This window comes from Carcharodon carcharias, chromosome 2, assembly GCF_017639515.1.
Source record: "Carcharodon carcharias isolate sCarCar2 chromosome 2, sCarCar2.pri, whole genome shotgun sequence".
In the NCBI taxonomy this organism is placed as follows: domain Eukaryota; kingdom Metazoa; phylum Chordata; class Chondrichthyes; order Lamniformes; family Lamnidae; genus Carcharodon; species Carcharodon carcharias.
This window is the reverse complement of record NC_054468.1, coordinates 43,797,551-43,813,545: the sequence shown is the minus strand read 5'-3', so window position 1 is coordinate 43,813,545 and position 15,995 is coordinate 43,797,551. Positions and strand designations below refer to the sequence as shown.

Here is a 15,995-nt window from a genome sequence, read left to right as displayed (position 1 = left end):
CCAACTCCCTCCACTTCTCTCCCCCCACCCAAACCACACCCCCCCACACACCTTAAACCAGCTTATATTTCACCCCTTTCTTGGATTCACTCAGTTCTTTCGAAGGGTCATGAGGACTCGAAACGTCAACTCTTTTCTTCCCGCTGATTCTGCCAGACCTGCCGAGTTTTTCCAGGTAATTCTGTTTTTGTTTTGGATTTCCAGCATCCGCAGTTTTTTTGTTTTTATCGCTTTTGTTTTTATTTCAATGCCAGAGGTTGTTTGGCAGCAATTAAGACATATCATGCCATTAAAAATTCACTTACACTTGAATGGATATACCCTAACTTTTCCAGAATAGCATATGAAATAGGAGGAGTAGACCATATATGGTCCTTCCAGCCTGCTCCACCATTCAATACGATCATGGCTGATCTTGGGCTTCAACTCCGCTTCCCTGCCCATTTCCCATATCCCTTGATTGCCTGAGAAACCAAAAATCTGTCTATCCCAGCCTTAAATGTATTCAATGATGGAGCACCCACAACCCTCCGGGGCAGAGGATTCCAAAGATTCACAACCCTTTGAGTGAAGTAATTTCCCCTCATCTCAGTTCTAAATGACCCACCCTTATCCTGAGACTGTGCCCCCACATTTTAGATACCCCGACCAGCGGAAACAATCTCTCAGCGTCTACCCTTTCATCCATTTCAGAATATTATATGTTTCAACAAGGTCGCCTCTCATTCTTCTAAGCTCCAGAGAAAATAGACCCAATTTGCTCAGCCTATGATAGGACAAACCCCTCGTCCCAGGGACCAATTTACTGAATCTTCAATGTACCGCTGTAATGCAGGTATATCTTTTTTAAATGCGAAGACCAAAACTGCACAGTACTCCAGATGTGATCTCACCAAAACGCTGCACAACTCTAGCAAGACGTCTTTATTCCTGTACTCCAATCCACTTGCAATAAATGCTAACATTTACCTTCCTAATTGCTTCCTATACCAGTATGTTAACTTCTTACACTCCTTGTACGAGCACATCCAAACCTCTTTGAACATCTACACTTACAATTTTCTCACCTTTTAAAAAATATTCAGCTTCTTTTGACCAAAGTGAATAGCTTTACACTTCCCCACACTGTAATTCATCTGCCATCTTGTTGCCCACTCACTTAACCCGTCTATATTTCTATACAGACTCTGTGTCCTCCCCACAGCTTTCCTTTCCACCTAGCTTTGTATCATCCGCAACCTTAGATATATTACTCTCTGTCTCCTCATCTAAAACATTAATATAGATTGTAAATAGCTGAGGCTCCGGCACTGGCCTCTGTGGTACTCTAGTATTCACTACCTGCCAACTTGAATAAGTCCCATTTATGCCCACTCTCTGCTTCCTTAACCAATCGATGCTAATATTTTGCCTCCAACTCCATGCGCACTTATCTTGCTTATTAACTTTTTGTGTGGCACCTTACTGAAAACCTTTTGGAAATCCAGGTATACAACATCTACTGGTTCCCCATTATCTACCTTACTAGCTACAGCTGGCATATTTAATGGTACCTGGTGAACAAGTACCACTTCACACCCCATCATGTATTTGAATGCTGAGCCTCTCAACTAGTAGTGCAACATCTGAAGAAACAGCGCACCTTGGACAGCAACTTTCTGATTTAAGTGCTTAAGTGACTGTTCAACGTGCTCCTTAACGTGGAGCGCTGATAGCCTCTTACATTGGCCTGGACTTTGCAGTAAAAGTGACTAAGTCAACTCACTTTTTCATCCTAATTAATGTCAACAATATGTATTCAAAAACTACAAAATATCAGCTAATAAAAAGCAAAAGACCTTTTTTTATACATCTTGATAAAATATCTCCTTAGCAACATTCTTCAACAAGCACAAACACAGTTCAATATATTTTAAATGGCTCAACTCAGTTTGCTACTAAGCCAGACATCACAGTTTGCAGTCTAAAGGTTCCGCTTAGTTGCTGAATAAATAAGACTCACCCAACCAGTTTCTTCAAACATCTTTAAATCCAACGGATCACCAGATAATTTCCCATCAATTTTAGTAAGTGTGTGGCAAGTTGCCATGCAAGCCATAAACCGTGACTTCACCAAACTCTCCTTACAAATGCTTTGCTCTGACGGCAAAAAACTAAACACAGAACAAAACATGCATGAAGTCTCTTTGGTGTTTCTCAATTGCTTCAACATGGAAGATTTTACAAATAAACTAAAAACTAATTTTCGGAATCTGGTTAAAAAGTTGCAAAAATGACTGTAATGAAGACGTAAGCATGTTATCCATACTGTGATCATTACTAACTAAATTGACTTAAATAATGCTGCAGTGCCATTAAAACACTGCATGTTGATGGGTAGTGAAAAATCTTCTCAGCTTCAATCTATCGCAGCAGAAACATCAAAATATTTGTATTATTCAGATTCAACTTTGAGCTATATATTTTTTTTTAAATGTTCTTATCCTTAATTTTGCCAACAAAGAATCACATCCAATGATTTGACCAAGTTCACTTCCAAAGTTGGAATCTATTTCAAGCATTTAGGGATGCAGAGATAGCCAAACAAACCCAATAATGTTTTTACTTCCACTCAACACAGTGCTAGAGAAGGCACAAATTGGCAGATGAAGTAGAAAAAGTAAACAAAAGTGAAGAACCAAGGAGAGAATGAGGTCAAAAAAACCATTTAAAAATATCTGTTTCTGTGAATGTTGTGTACAACTATTAGCATCTTAGCTCTGATCCACAAAGAACAGACCACCTTTCAAATGTCCACTGCACTCTCAACATTTGACTGAAATTCATAAACTGTGCCTACACCATTAGAGTAATACTTTTTGTATTATAAAAAGCTTAGATATCATGTGTACAATTATGATGTTCCAGACCTATTATCTTCCACTCTTTGAATTCCCCAAATATCCAGGCCTTCTTCAGTAAGCGTTCCAGTCTAAAGACAAGAAAGGTTAAAATTTTTAGAAACTGAAACGATATTTAACAAAAACCTATAACGCAACTATTGCTATGCAACATCACATTGTAAAACGTGGCTGACTCTGTGGCTAGATGCTTTAATCTTCTTGAGGGTTATTATTTAGCTTCAACGTTGAACTTGATTTTCAAAGTACAAGAGTATTCTGATAATAATGGAAAATGCAAGAAATACACAGCAGATGCGTCAACAGAAAAAAGACAGGTTGACTTTTCCAGATGGATAATCTTCAATAAAACCGTTAGGAACTAGAGAGAGTTTTAAGTAAGTTGTATGTTTATTTGTGTATGTTTGTGTATGTTGGAATAAGCTACAGCTTTACGTTTAAGCTTTAAGTTTAATTTATATATTATGAGTGTGTTAAGAATGGGGGAACATGGGCTTTGGTCACTTTAAAATGTTGCCTGCAAGTCTGTGGGTTTGTTTGTATACCTGCTCTTTAATGAGGTTTTACGGACCTTAAAGCAGTGTAGAGATTTAAAACAAAGTATAAAAGAACTGCTCGCAAAACAGGACCCACAGAGATGGGGCAAAACAGAAAAGCAGTTTGATTTCAGTTGGTAGGGGCATTCCACAGAAACTTCCAGAGCAGGCAGGAACAGAGCAGGTCTCCAAAGAAAACAAGAAAATCTCAAAAACCATGGAGTTTGGCAGAAGATTGTCCCAAGAAGACAACTAAGTCAGTGGGAAAGAACAGGAATTTGAACCAGTCTGTTCAATGAAATTCAAAGTATGGAGCAGAGGAAAAGGCTACAAGTTAAAAGACAAAGCTGCTGGGAGCAGAATCAAGGCAAAGTCTGCTTGCGAGAGGCCAGAAGATTAAAGGTGGTGACTCCTTACTAGGGGCCTGTGAAGCAGTGGTGTCCTGCTTGGCACAGCCGAATACCTGAGAATGTGTGTGAAGGGTGAAGCCTGAATGAATGTAGGGATCCAAGGGAGGAGAATGTCAGAAGGAAAGTTCAAACTCTTGGAAGTGGATCCTTGTTGAAGGCATCCAAGTGAAAGTGTAGCATGGGAGAAAACTCCAAGACAAATTCTTCGAGAGTGGAGATTGGAAACCCTTGTGTGAAAGACGGAGTTCAGCGGGACTGGTTGGTTCACGGTATGACAAACACCTGGGGGAAGTTGATAAGAAATCCATAGCACCAGCTTTCAGAGTGTCCAACCACAGGTCACCTATTGGCTTATACAAACAGTGTATTTACTATGAACACTAGAGTATAAGATAGATTTCTAATTTGTGTTACCCTTACAAATCTGTATATAACTGTAAAGGTATGGTTGTGGGTGAAGGAGTGTAATATAGTTCATCTTTTCTTGTTTAATAAATGTTTTACTCTTTTGTTAAAAGTTCATCAGCAGAAGTTCATCTGTGACTCTGTTCAGTAGCCACTCCTTACGTTTCTAAACAAACAATAGAAGTTAGGATCTATCAAGCCAGGCTCCACCCTGGGATCTGACTTGCCCAGTAGTAACATCAGCTAGAATCGTAATAAAACCCAAAGATAAATCAGCATTTTAGTCAGACTGGGAAAAAAAAGGAGTAAAGTGTATAAGCAGACACAAAAACAGCAAATATAATTATAGAAAACCTTGAAAATAGTAAAAAGTCCCAAAGTGCTTCACAGGACTATTAAACAAAATTGAATACCCTTCCATGTAAGGAGGATATTAGGACAGATGACCAGAAAACTTGATCAAAGAGGTAGGCTTGAAGGAGTCTCTTGAAGGAGGAAAGAGAGGCAGGGAACTTTAGGGAGGAAATTAGCTTGGGGCCTGAGCACCTGAAAGTACAGCTACCAGTGGTGAAGCGATTAAAATCACGGATGCTGAAGAGGTCAGAATTGGAGAAGTGCACATATCATGGAGGGTTATACGGCTGTAAGTTATTACAGAGATAGGGAAAGGAAAGGCCCTGGAAAGATTTGAAAAGTAGGATGAGAATGTTATAATTGAGGTGTTGTTGGACTGGGAGCCAATGTAGATCAGTGAGCACCGGGGTGATATGTGAATGTGTCCTGATGCGAGTTAGGGTACAGGCAGCAGAGTGTTGGATAGCTGTGAGAATTAATGTTTAAATGGCGGCAAAATGCTTAATAGAAGACTGTTAGCAAGATTTAAGAGATCTTTAGTGAGATGGTGCATTTAAGAAGGACAATAAAATATTTAACTAGTGGAGGATTATAAGACACGCTGTCCATAAAACCAAAAAATCTGAAAAGATTAGTTAAATGGAGCAAGAAAGCTGATGCACCAGATCTGAATCTAAGAGAAAATGCACATGTAACACTCGGTAATTGATCTCTCTTGAATCTCTTCCCCTTCCTCCCCCTTCTCTCCCCATTTCTTTCTCTAGCCTTACCAAAGTGTTGGTTTATCTTTCAGTATTTAGTGTTGAAGAATGCACATTTAAAGAGTCATAATCTTCTTTTCTCTTGACAGTTACTGAACCACCATTTGCAAATTTCAGCATTTTGTGTTATTTCAGATATCCAGCCTTTAAAGTATTAAATTTTCTATGTTTCTTTGGTTGAAGCATTGATTCCCTTCCTCAAAAAAAAACCTACAACTTATAAAAGACTGTGGAAAGTGAAAAGTGTTTTAAAGACATTAGTAACTTATCTGTGTTGTCAGACAGAATTTCTGAGCTGTGCCTGTATATGCAATACTCCTTATCACTTTTAAAGCTGATCTTGAAGCCACACTGATGTGGTCCCTACTACTCTTCAATAATTTTATAACTTGAGAGTATGAACTTTACAGTTTCTAACCTTGTCGAAACAAATCAAATTAAGTTGTCCACAGATATTTATTCTCTGAGGACTGATACAGGAAATGCCTAATTTCTTCAATCTTCGTTGTGCGAACACAATCCCAGCAGTCAGTGCTGCTGGAAGAGCAGGTGGAACAGTAATTGTGATGATATCAAGTGACTCAATAATGATTTTGCCAACTCCGACCTGCACCAAAAAAGAACAAATGATGGAGATTACTTTAAAAAGCATGTGACAATAAAACAAATAAATTTGAATTTTGAGGTGCGAGTGAGCAGGGTTCTGGATAATTTTTTTTCCACTAAGCCTATTAATTACTGATCAAAACATTTTCAATTTGAATTGGCATTCAAGACTTATTTCTAGTGAACAGTTTCTATTAACAAAATCTATATAATAGTTGCAATTTTTTTAAATTGCAAGGAGTTTTCAGTTATTTAACTAAGTATACAGTTCTTTAAATATAAACTTTGAAAATTGCATGCATTTTCCTCCCTTTAACAAGTTAACTAGAAAAGAGAGCGAAGACATACCCCATTTAAAACACTGTTGATAATTGTGTATAAAAATCCAATCGCTGCTACACCAACAAGGCAGAGTAGGAAGAGGTATGCATCTCTGTACAGTTTAAAATCTGTTGGTTTTGGATACAAGATTGAGCGCACAAGTTGCCCTTTTGTAGTACCAAAGCCTTTAAAAAAAATTGAACATTATAATAAGTATAATGCAGTGCAATCCCTTTCTCATATTTATCATTTTGCATAGCATTAACTTATATATAAACCTATTTTATAGCACTATAATTTCTGAAGTTGCACTATACTACTACTACATTTGTAAAAGTCTATCCCTTGTAAAAGTTGACCCTAAAACATTGGTCACAAAAAAAAATCGACTTTTACACAAGTACATATGGCAATTTTCTGAACAAACACCAAAGTATTACAAACTGCATATAGATAGTTACAAAGGATTAAACAGGTGGAATCATAATCACTGAAATTGAATATTTTTAATAAAATCACAATAACATTGGTTATGTTGGAGGATTCCATTTCTTCTGTGCCATTCCCCCATTTCAATGTATATGGTTGGGAGGTGGCTGATTGAAAATGAGGATATAACTAAAGTCTGAAGACAATGTCAAGGTTGTCCAATGGCAGGGTGTCTAGAAGAAACATGTTGGGCTAAACATTCCCAACTGGGTCACAATCCTGACATTGACCTCAATTTTGGGTTGAGAACCCGGAAGTGGTGGGATGCCTATAGAAGCCCTTTCCAATTATGGGCAGTGGGCAGATCATGAAAGCAGGAGGCTCAATAGGAGGGCCTAGAGTAATAGCCAGCAAGCAGCTGGTGGGTGCTGCTGAGGCAGACAGGAAACCGTGAGTGTGCCTCAAAACGGAGGTGCTCTCTGCAGCATGAAAAAATGAACAATTTCTCATAGCCACAGCCGTCAAACCATCATAGTGGAACCCCTCCACAGAAAGGTAGCTGCCATGGCTATTGCCGTTGCAGCCGAGCAGGTCTGTGCTGGGTCGATCGAGTGAGGGCGTTCCCATGGCCCCCAAAGCCTGCCACCAGCAGCCCTTCAGTTAGATAGACCCCGATGGTGTCTAAGTTCCCCAAATGGTCTTTTAATAACTGCTGGGGGGCAGGTAATCCTCGCTGTTGGCCCTGCCTCTCACAAGATTGCTCGGAGCCAGGGATATGTCGGGTAGCCAATTTTGCAACTTTGCTCTGGGTCCGGGGCTGGAAAAATTCAGCCCATGTTGTTCCTGAAGCCAAGAGCAGTATACAACGTCCATGACAAACTAGAATGGGAGGTGGAGTTCAAGTGGCAAGCCATATTTCACTCAGGGTCATACATGTGAAGAGAACAGAGGAGCTTGATGAAGCTTATCCGTTAATCTGCATTTGGATTCCTTAATGTAAAGGAGACCGCACAATGAGCAATGAATACTCAATTAGAAGAGTATATGCAAATCATTGCATTACACATGGCTATTGAGTCCTGAATGGTGGTATAGGAGTAAGTGAATCAGTAGGTGTTGCATCTTCTGTATTTGCATGGAATGTGCAGTATACAAAAGCGAAAAAAGAAGAGTTTCTCTAGAAAATGGGAAGGAAAGAGGAAGACATTTGTTTGGCGGCGGGGCCCAACATCCATTGCATCACAAAAACTGCCTAATTCCACCTCCATAGTATCACTGCTGCATCGAACATCAGCAGCTGAAACCCTCATCCGTGCTTAGGTCTCTTCCAAAGCTCTCTTGCTCACCTCCCATCTTCCACACTCAAACTTCAACTTATCCAAAGTTTGACTGCAAATACCCTGACTTACACCAAGTCCCATTCACCCAATATCCTTGTTCTTGCTGGCCTACGATGGCCCTCAGGCCAGCAATGCTTCAAGTGTAAAATTCTCATCCTTGTATTCTATGGCTTTGCTCCTCCCTAACTCTGTTACCTCCTCCAGCCCTACAAGCCTCAGAGATATCTACACTCCTCCATTTCTGAACTCTTGTCCTTGCAATTTGCTTTGCCCCTCAACTGGGAGCTGTGCCTTTGGCCAATTAGGTCCTAAGCTCTAGAATTCCCTCCCTAAACCTCTCCACCTCATTTAATATGCTTCTTAAAATCTACCTCTTTGACCAAGCACATATCATTTGTCCTTATATCCATTTATGTGGCTCAGTATCAAATTTTATTTACAACATTCCTGCAAAGCAGTCATGGACACTTTATTGTATTTAAGGTGCTATATAAATGCATGGTGTTTGTGACAGAAATGGCAGATGATCATCTGATGAATATTGAGGATTATAAAATGGAAAGCAAGAACTGAGGTTCTCTATCAGAGTGGTTGGTGGGGAGTGTGGGGAAGGAAAGGGCCTGACTAGGGGTGACGGGGAGGGGATAGTATCAGGAGAAGCACAGGAATTGGGATATATCCCAAAGAGCCTGTTGATTACAGCAGAAGGAAATCCTTGGCTGAGAAAAATAAATGACATGCTTGCCAAGTGCAAATGGAAATTTCCCACCATGGACACCCTTAAGTGAGACATACTTAACTATTGTTGAAAAGAGAGACACCGCCAAAGCTCTTCATCTTGAATCATCAAGACAACCTCAAGAATGCCAAATGATCACAGCAATTGATACTAACGGAGAAAAGGGTGCCAACTGATTGGCAAGTCGGCCAATTTGAACGACAGGTTAAGCAAGACATTTCATGCTGCTACAATTCAGTGGCTATGCGAGTGTTACTTTCCATCAACAGGATATTGCCGTCAGTCCACAAAGACATTCTGCCTACAACTGAGCAACATCATCTATGAATTTCAGTACCGTGCATTCTAGCAACTGGCTGATCAAATCAAACAGTATGTTCCATCAGCTGTTCATAACAGTTAATACAGACCAGCCCACACTTGCAAAGAAAATGTCTACTGTAAGGTATAATTCCGTAATTCGGCAGCATTTGCTAAACAACCCTGAATGCACTAATAGCTACACTAAAATCCAATTTAAGATAATCAGTCAAGCTCATAATGTAGCTCATTTACGCTTGCTAGAAGCAACACAGATTCATGTGCAAGGACCCATTCTCTGAAAACAAAAGGTATATATTCAAGCCTTGTGTCTTTTCTGAATTACCCAGGAACTTGGGGAGCCAATTGTTTCCCGTCTCCATTATTGTCTGCATGGCAACGCCTCAGCCAATCAGAGTCAACTGGCCAACCAAACAGCACCATTTTCTCTTACAGTATAAATTCTTGACGATTGTTTGAAATTTGGCATTCCTGCATTTGTCTTGATGAGTACAAGATGCAAAGATTTGGCAACATGTTTCTATTTTTAGCAATATTCAAGTCCAGTATCAACAAGGGCACGTTTTGTAAAATTCCAGCTTTTCCATGTTAAATTTTCAGCTCATACAGCATGACATCCAAACATGCCATGACATTATATGAAACATACTATTTAAATGAGTGGCATCGCCCTTTTTACTACAATACCACTGGACCTGGGTCCCCTTTTTATTATCTTGATTTTACTTTCAACGAATCTAAGCTAATTAAATAAATTTCTTGTGTTATAAGTTTTCACATCTTTGCAGTAAGCTTACCAACAATCATGTTTTTTTTTTATATTCAATTCATGTGGACGCCGCTGGCTCAGCCAGCATTTATTGCCCATCCCTTGTTCAGAGGGCATTTAAGAGTCAACCACATTGCTGTGGGTTTGGAGTCACATGTAGGCCAGATCAGGCAATGACGGCAGATTTCCTTCCTTAAAAGACATTACCAGGTGGGTTTTTACAACATTCAGCAATGGTTTTGTGGTCATCAGCAAACTTTTAATTCCAGATTTTGATTGAATTCAAATTTCACAATCTGCCATGGTGGGATTCGAACCCGGGCCCCCAGAGCATTACCCTGGGTCTCTGGAATACTAGTCCAGTGACAATACCACTATGCCACTGCTTCAATTGTTTCAACCAGTTTATTAGAACAGTTAAATGCATAATCTCTATTTATACATATAAATATCATTCACACCAAAATTTATCACAGTGCATACTGGCTTCTAGCCAGTCTATCTGGGAAAATTACCTTACCTGTTCTAACTACAACAGCTTTGACAAGTTCCCCAGTATAAAATCGTGTCTGGATTACAGTACTACCACAGAAGAGTGTGTGCCGTTTGTGCTTTTCTGGATTGTAGATTTCATCTTCCTCTAGGCCTTTGGAACTTTTAACTGGATTTGGTAAATTGACTTTCATTACAGGAACACTTTCACCTTTATTAAAAGAAAAAGAATGCAAGATGGAATTGTACGAGGGCCATAAAATAGTAAATTTTTTAAAAATTGTGATTCCAATCCCTACTGCACCTGTGTGTGGCATTTTTATTTTCCACAACACTATCCTTATGTATCTCTGAGCAGCAGCCAATGCTTTAGAATGTGCCAACAAGAAATTGGGTTGAGTATGCTAAAAGTAAATTCATTTTAAGAAAATCCTCATACTTTCAGTATGAACTGGATTCAAGCCCATAAATGAAAGTGCAATGTACAACCGAGCACCACAGTCAAAGGTTAATTGGGACAATTATAAATTTTGTGGTTTCTGGAGATTTCCTATTCTGGCTACTTGAGTAGGAAGTAATTCTAATTATAACTAAACTAAGATTCTTAGAGGATAATTTATCTTCAGGGTTAGTATAAAACTGGCGATATTGGCTGTTTTACACTCGGACTGACCGGCATAAGAACAAAAATTTCATCCCCAGAGCCTATCCCAATATTCAATTAGATAATAACCAATCCGTACCTCAACTCCATTTTCCCATCTTTGATTGCTAACTCAATGCCTGTACCTAATAAAAAGTTACTGCAGGTTTTGCGCTGTTTGACCAGATGGAGCATTGAAAGCCAACAAAGAAACTTCTTTAGCCAGAGAGTGGTGAATCTATGGAATTCATTGCCACAGAAGGCTGTGGAGACCAGGTCATTGAGTGTATTTAAGACCGAGATAGATAGGTTCTTGATTGGTAAGGGGATCAAAGATTATGGGGAGAAGGCGGGAGAATGGGGTTGAGAAACTTATCAGCCATGATTGAATGGCGGAGCAGTCTCGATGGGCCAAATGGCCTAATTTCTGTTCCTATGTCTTATGATCTAAAGTATCTGTAATACCAACAAAATAGAAATCTCAGAAAAATATTGATCTATTCCTAAGTTAAATAGTCACTCAAAAATCGATGGCTGTTAAGTTTTAAATTTCTTGAGAATACCATACATCACTGCAAACCATCTAAAAACATTCCTAACGACGTGGAGATTCAATATCAGAGTTAAGGCAAGCTAGTAAATTGGCAATACCATTGAATATCCTCATTGTGTTATTCAATACTTCAATGCATTTACAATTCCTTTACCATTGCATTTTAGAATCATATATAAGTACAGGTTCAGAAAAGACACTGCAGTGCTTTTGGTCGATCCCAAATACTAAAACTTCTCAATCAACCACTCCTTCAAATATGTATCCAATTCTCTGAAATCTTCACTGCAATGCTGGCCTTCATTATCTCCCTGTCTGTTCAACACATTCACCATCCTTTACAAAGTAGTTAATTATAAACTGTTCTTGTTTCTTCCTTCTTCTGCTCAAGCCACACCCTGGTTCTAGAGTTTGTGCCAATCTGAAAGATATCAGGGTTCAATTTCCTTACACCTTTTAACAATAATGAATAGCTGAATAATATCTTCCTGAGAAGAGAATTTTAACGAATGTAACTGAAATTTTCAGAAAGTGCCACAGAATTATATAATTTCATTTCATCCTCCGTGTAGTAATTACCTGTTAACAAGCTTTCATTAACAATGCAAGTACCACTGAGCAGCACTGAATCACAAGGCATTATGGTCCCATTAGTTGGAATGACTATGTCACCAGGCACCAGATCTGTAGACAAAGTTTCCTCTATTTCTGAAAGATACAGAAAACAAGGCATTTTATTTTACTCCAATGAAGCAGCTATTGTACAAACCACTTCCTTAAAATTTTAAATGCAAATTCAATCATACCAGACGAAGTAGCACACAGACATTGCAAAAACATTTTTAACTCCGTGCTCCGCAGGGTTTCCAAACTCAGCCTCGCCACTTGATGTGGCAAATAAGGGTATTTCTGTATTTTATGTCAGATATTTTGCAGCAAATGCAATTTAAAAATTGGCTTCAGCCATTATTGTCTCTGATATGCAGTCTTCTATGGAAATGATTACCAATATATTTTAATTGGCTGCATAAAAAAAACCTCAACAGTATAAATAACTGAGGAAAACATCTGTCCTAACTAGGTTTTATTTGTTCATTGCCTTTGGTCAGAAACTTAAGTCAAAAAATTGTTTGGTGGTTGAAATAGCCTAAAAAATATTGTCACGTTAAAAAAAAAGCCTTTAATCTCTCCAAATATAGCTCAAATCCAATTGCGAGGATTGAACAAAAGTGCTCTAGTGACAAATCTTCCCTTCAGTTTTTTTTTGTTGTCTGAAATGCCTAACCTTAGTCAAATGCCTCTATCTTATTTTTTGCAGCTTGACAGATCGTGAGATAAAATTAATCTCTCTTATTGCTAAACCATTAGGGAAATTATAAAGTCAGTGGCAAGCCTTCAGACATTACACCTCACAAAGTGTGAAATTAGTCAAACACAGTCATTTCATTAAGGCAACAGCACAACAAGAAAAGCCTCCCATGTTACAAATCACAACTCTGGTTATTTAGCCTTGGTCTGGCTGGAGACCTAAATTCAGCATACAGATTAAGTTTTTGATTATCCACTTTCATTCTACATGGAATCTCATCAAAAAACCTTGCTTCTGATCAAACACTGGGACAACAGTCCACTTGAAAAAAAGTATTTCAACAATTGGTAGACAGATTCTAATGTAATTGTTTAATTGATATGCTGATTCAGTATTCCACAAAATCATATGACCTCTGTATATTCATTAAAAGTCTATAAAAAGGTCTAACCAAGTAGTTTTAATTTGTACACACTGATGTGATATTACACTGCCCTCCTTCTAAAGGAGGCAGGGGAAGATGGTGGTCATTCCATGTATTTTCCAGTGAGCAATAATGCATAGGTACACAGTTAATTATTAAATTTGCGCACAATAATACATTCAGGCTCCATAGAAAGATACTGGTTTGGGATCTTGGGACACCCAGTCTGCTCAGTGAAGCCACTTTTTGCTCTGAACACAATGGCCCAAATTTTCCAGTCTGCAGATCGTTGGAGATGGCATGTAAATTCAGAGAAGCAAGTCGGGGCCCGCAGAAATCCTGATGCACAGACATGGACTGTAATTGTCCAGGAAGTTTAAAATTCCAATGGGCTGATTTCTGCTGCCCGGAACTCTCTGCGAACATCTCCAACCCTGAGCTCAGGGTGAAAATTTAGACCAGATATGTGGGACTTACCTGCATATTTACCTTGAGATTATTAACACAGTTTAATACCTGATTTACTCAGTGGATAGCCAACGTAACTCAACTGAGTAATGCAGCCAACAACCCCCCCCCCCCCCCCCCCCCCCCACACACCCCCAGCCCCATGCCCTTACCTGGGTACGACGATTACTGTTGTAAACAGGGAGTGTATCCTCCCTTCTTCCAATTCTTGTTGCACCCAACAGTCTTCCACTGGATAGGCTGTACTGACCCTGAGATGCTGCAGCCTGCATCAGAAGATACGGCTGAAAAATCGTAAACAGGTTGGGTTGCAGAAATCTTTGTGGGCAGCTTCAATGCACTCAGCATCGACCTGACTGAAGATTTAGGCCAAGATAAAACTGGCCCTTTTCACATAAATAACATGGGAGGCAGTCAACCAAGGTTAGGCATTTCAGACAACAAAAAAAACCAAAGGGAAGATTTGTCACTGGAGCAATTTTGTTCAACCCTAGCAATTGAATTTGAGCAATACTTGGAGGGATTAAATGATTTTTTTTAATGTGGCAAAGTTTGAAAGTTGAAAGCTGCTTATTCTCTCAGTTTCAAACTGGAGTGTAACCTGGTAAGATTTTACATTCACAAAATATCAGCTTGAATATTTAACTTTTTAAGTTAAGTAAAACCTTTCCTCTTCCAATCGTCTCAGAAATTCACTTACCGCTGTTTGCTCTGCACACTGAAACTCTGATAATGCTATGAGCTGCTACCATGTCATGCAACATAACGTATTGCTGAAAAAAGAATCAAAACAATTAATGTGCAACATAACTGTATAGTTACAAATATATCTGCAAACATAACAAAACTCCAAGTTTGAGAGTTTAATCACCCAACCTGGTAGGAACATAGGAACTGCTAGATGATAAAAGACAAAGACCTATCAAGTTACTTTATATCATGCTGGTAGCCTGAAAAAAATCACCAGACGTGATACAAGAAAGTCTCCAGAGGATGGAGAGCTTTGGGAACAATAGTTCTAAAGTCACCCGTTCTTCCCAAATATGCAACATTTATCACATGTCATGTACTAAAATGAAGTGGGTTGGAAGGCAGTTAAAATTGTTGCAGGGTACCTGGCACGTCATTCCCACCGAACACCATTTAATCTTGCAGAAGCACCAGCAGGAGAAAGTCAGGGAAAATACATGCAAATCGGAATGCTATAACATTAGCATTTCAATGCAATTTTAACTCAAAATCGCATCAACTTCCAATTGTTGTCAAGTCTGCTAATAAAACCTAACGGGATTGGTGACTCAGAGCCACTGAAAGTGCTATATAAAGGAGTACTCAATTGCAACTGATTGAATCATAGGAACGTAGGAAATAGGAGCAGGAGTAGGCCATTCGCCCCCTCAAGATTGCTCAGCCATTCAACTAGATCATGGCAGATCTTCTACCTCAATGTCATTTTCCTGCACTATCCCCATATCCCTTGGTATCTTCAGTATCTAGAAACGTCTCAATCGCTGCCTTGAATATACTCAATGACTGAGTCTCCACAGCCCTCTGGGGTAGAGAATTCCAAAGATTCACCACCCGCTGACTGACAAAGCTCCTCAATCTCAGTCTTAAGTAGCCTACCCCTTACTCTGAGACACCATCCCCTGATTTCAGACACCACCCAGCCAGGGGGAAAAAACATCCTTTCTGCATCAGCGTGTATTTGAGTGAGTGGTCTTGCCTTAGTCCCAGTCTCAGGCCACTCACTCACTCTTACTACCAATGCATACACACACCCACTCACAGCAGGTGAAGGTGAATGAGTGAGCACCGAGACAGGGAGTGAGCCTGGCACATACACACACTGACCATTTTTATTAATTACTATTTATTGCTATGACATCACTTTTCTTTTGTTCCTTTTCTTAATACCTCAACTTTTTTTTTTGAAATTCAGTTTAATGTTGTGCCGAGCCTTATCTTTCTGAAATTTGCTCAGCGGCCCCTTGGGTGAGAAAAAATTCAAACGTGGCTTCCCCTCCCTGAGCGAAAAGGTTGGACAAGCTTGCTCTAGAGAATATAGGTCCAGTCTCCTCAACCTCTCTTCATAGGACAATCCTGCCATCCCAGGGATCAGTCTAGTGAACCTTCAGTACACATGGATAATATATCCTTCCTTAGGTAAGGAGACCAAATCTGTACACAATACTCTAGGTACATTCTCACCAAG

The 15,995-nt window shown here is 39.4% G+C and overlaps 1 protein-coding gene across 7 annotated transcripts in view; it reads right to left on the bottom strand.

The window, feature by feature from the left end:
- atp13a3 (ATPase 13A3) overlaps positions 1 to 15,995 on the bottom strand; it is a 187,182-nt gene that overhangs the window by 91,553 nt on the left and 79,634 nt on the right. For all 7 annotated transcript variants that reach the window (XM_041211022.1, XM_041211039.1, XM_041211072.1 and 4 more), the window contains 7 exons: positions 14,481 to 14,553; positions 12,159 to 12,287; positions 10,412 to 10,594; positions 6,321 to 6,478; positions 5,785 to 5,973; positions 2,910 to 2,971; positions 2,003 to 2,153 (listed from right to left, as the gene is read on the bottom strand). In XM_041211022.1, coding sequence (XP_041066956.1) covers positions 2,003 to 2,153; positions 2,910 to 2,971; positions 5,785 to 5,973; positions 6,321 to 6,478; positions 10,412 to 10,594; positions 12,159 to 12,287; positions 14,481 to 14,553 — 945 coding nt within the window. The remainder of the gene's footprint in view (positions 1 to 2,002; positions 2,154 to 2,909; positions 2,972 to 5,784; positions 5,974 to 6,320; positions 6,479 to 10,411; positions 10,595 to 12,158; positions 12,288 to 14,480; positions 14,554 to 15,995) is intronic.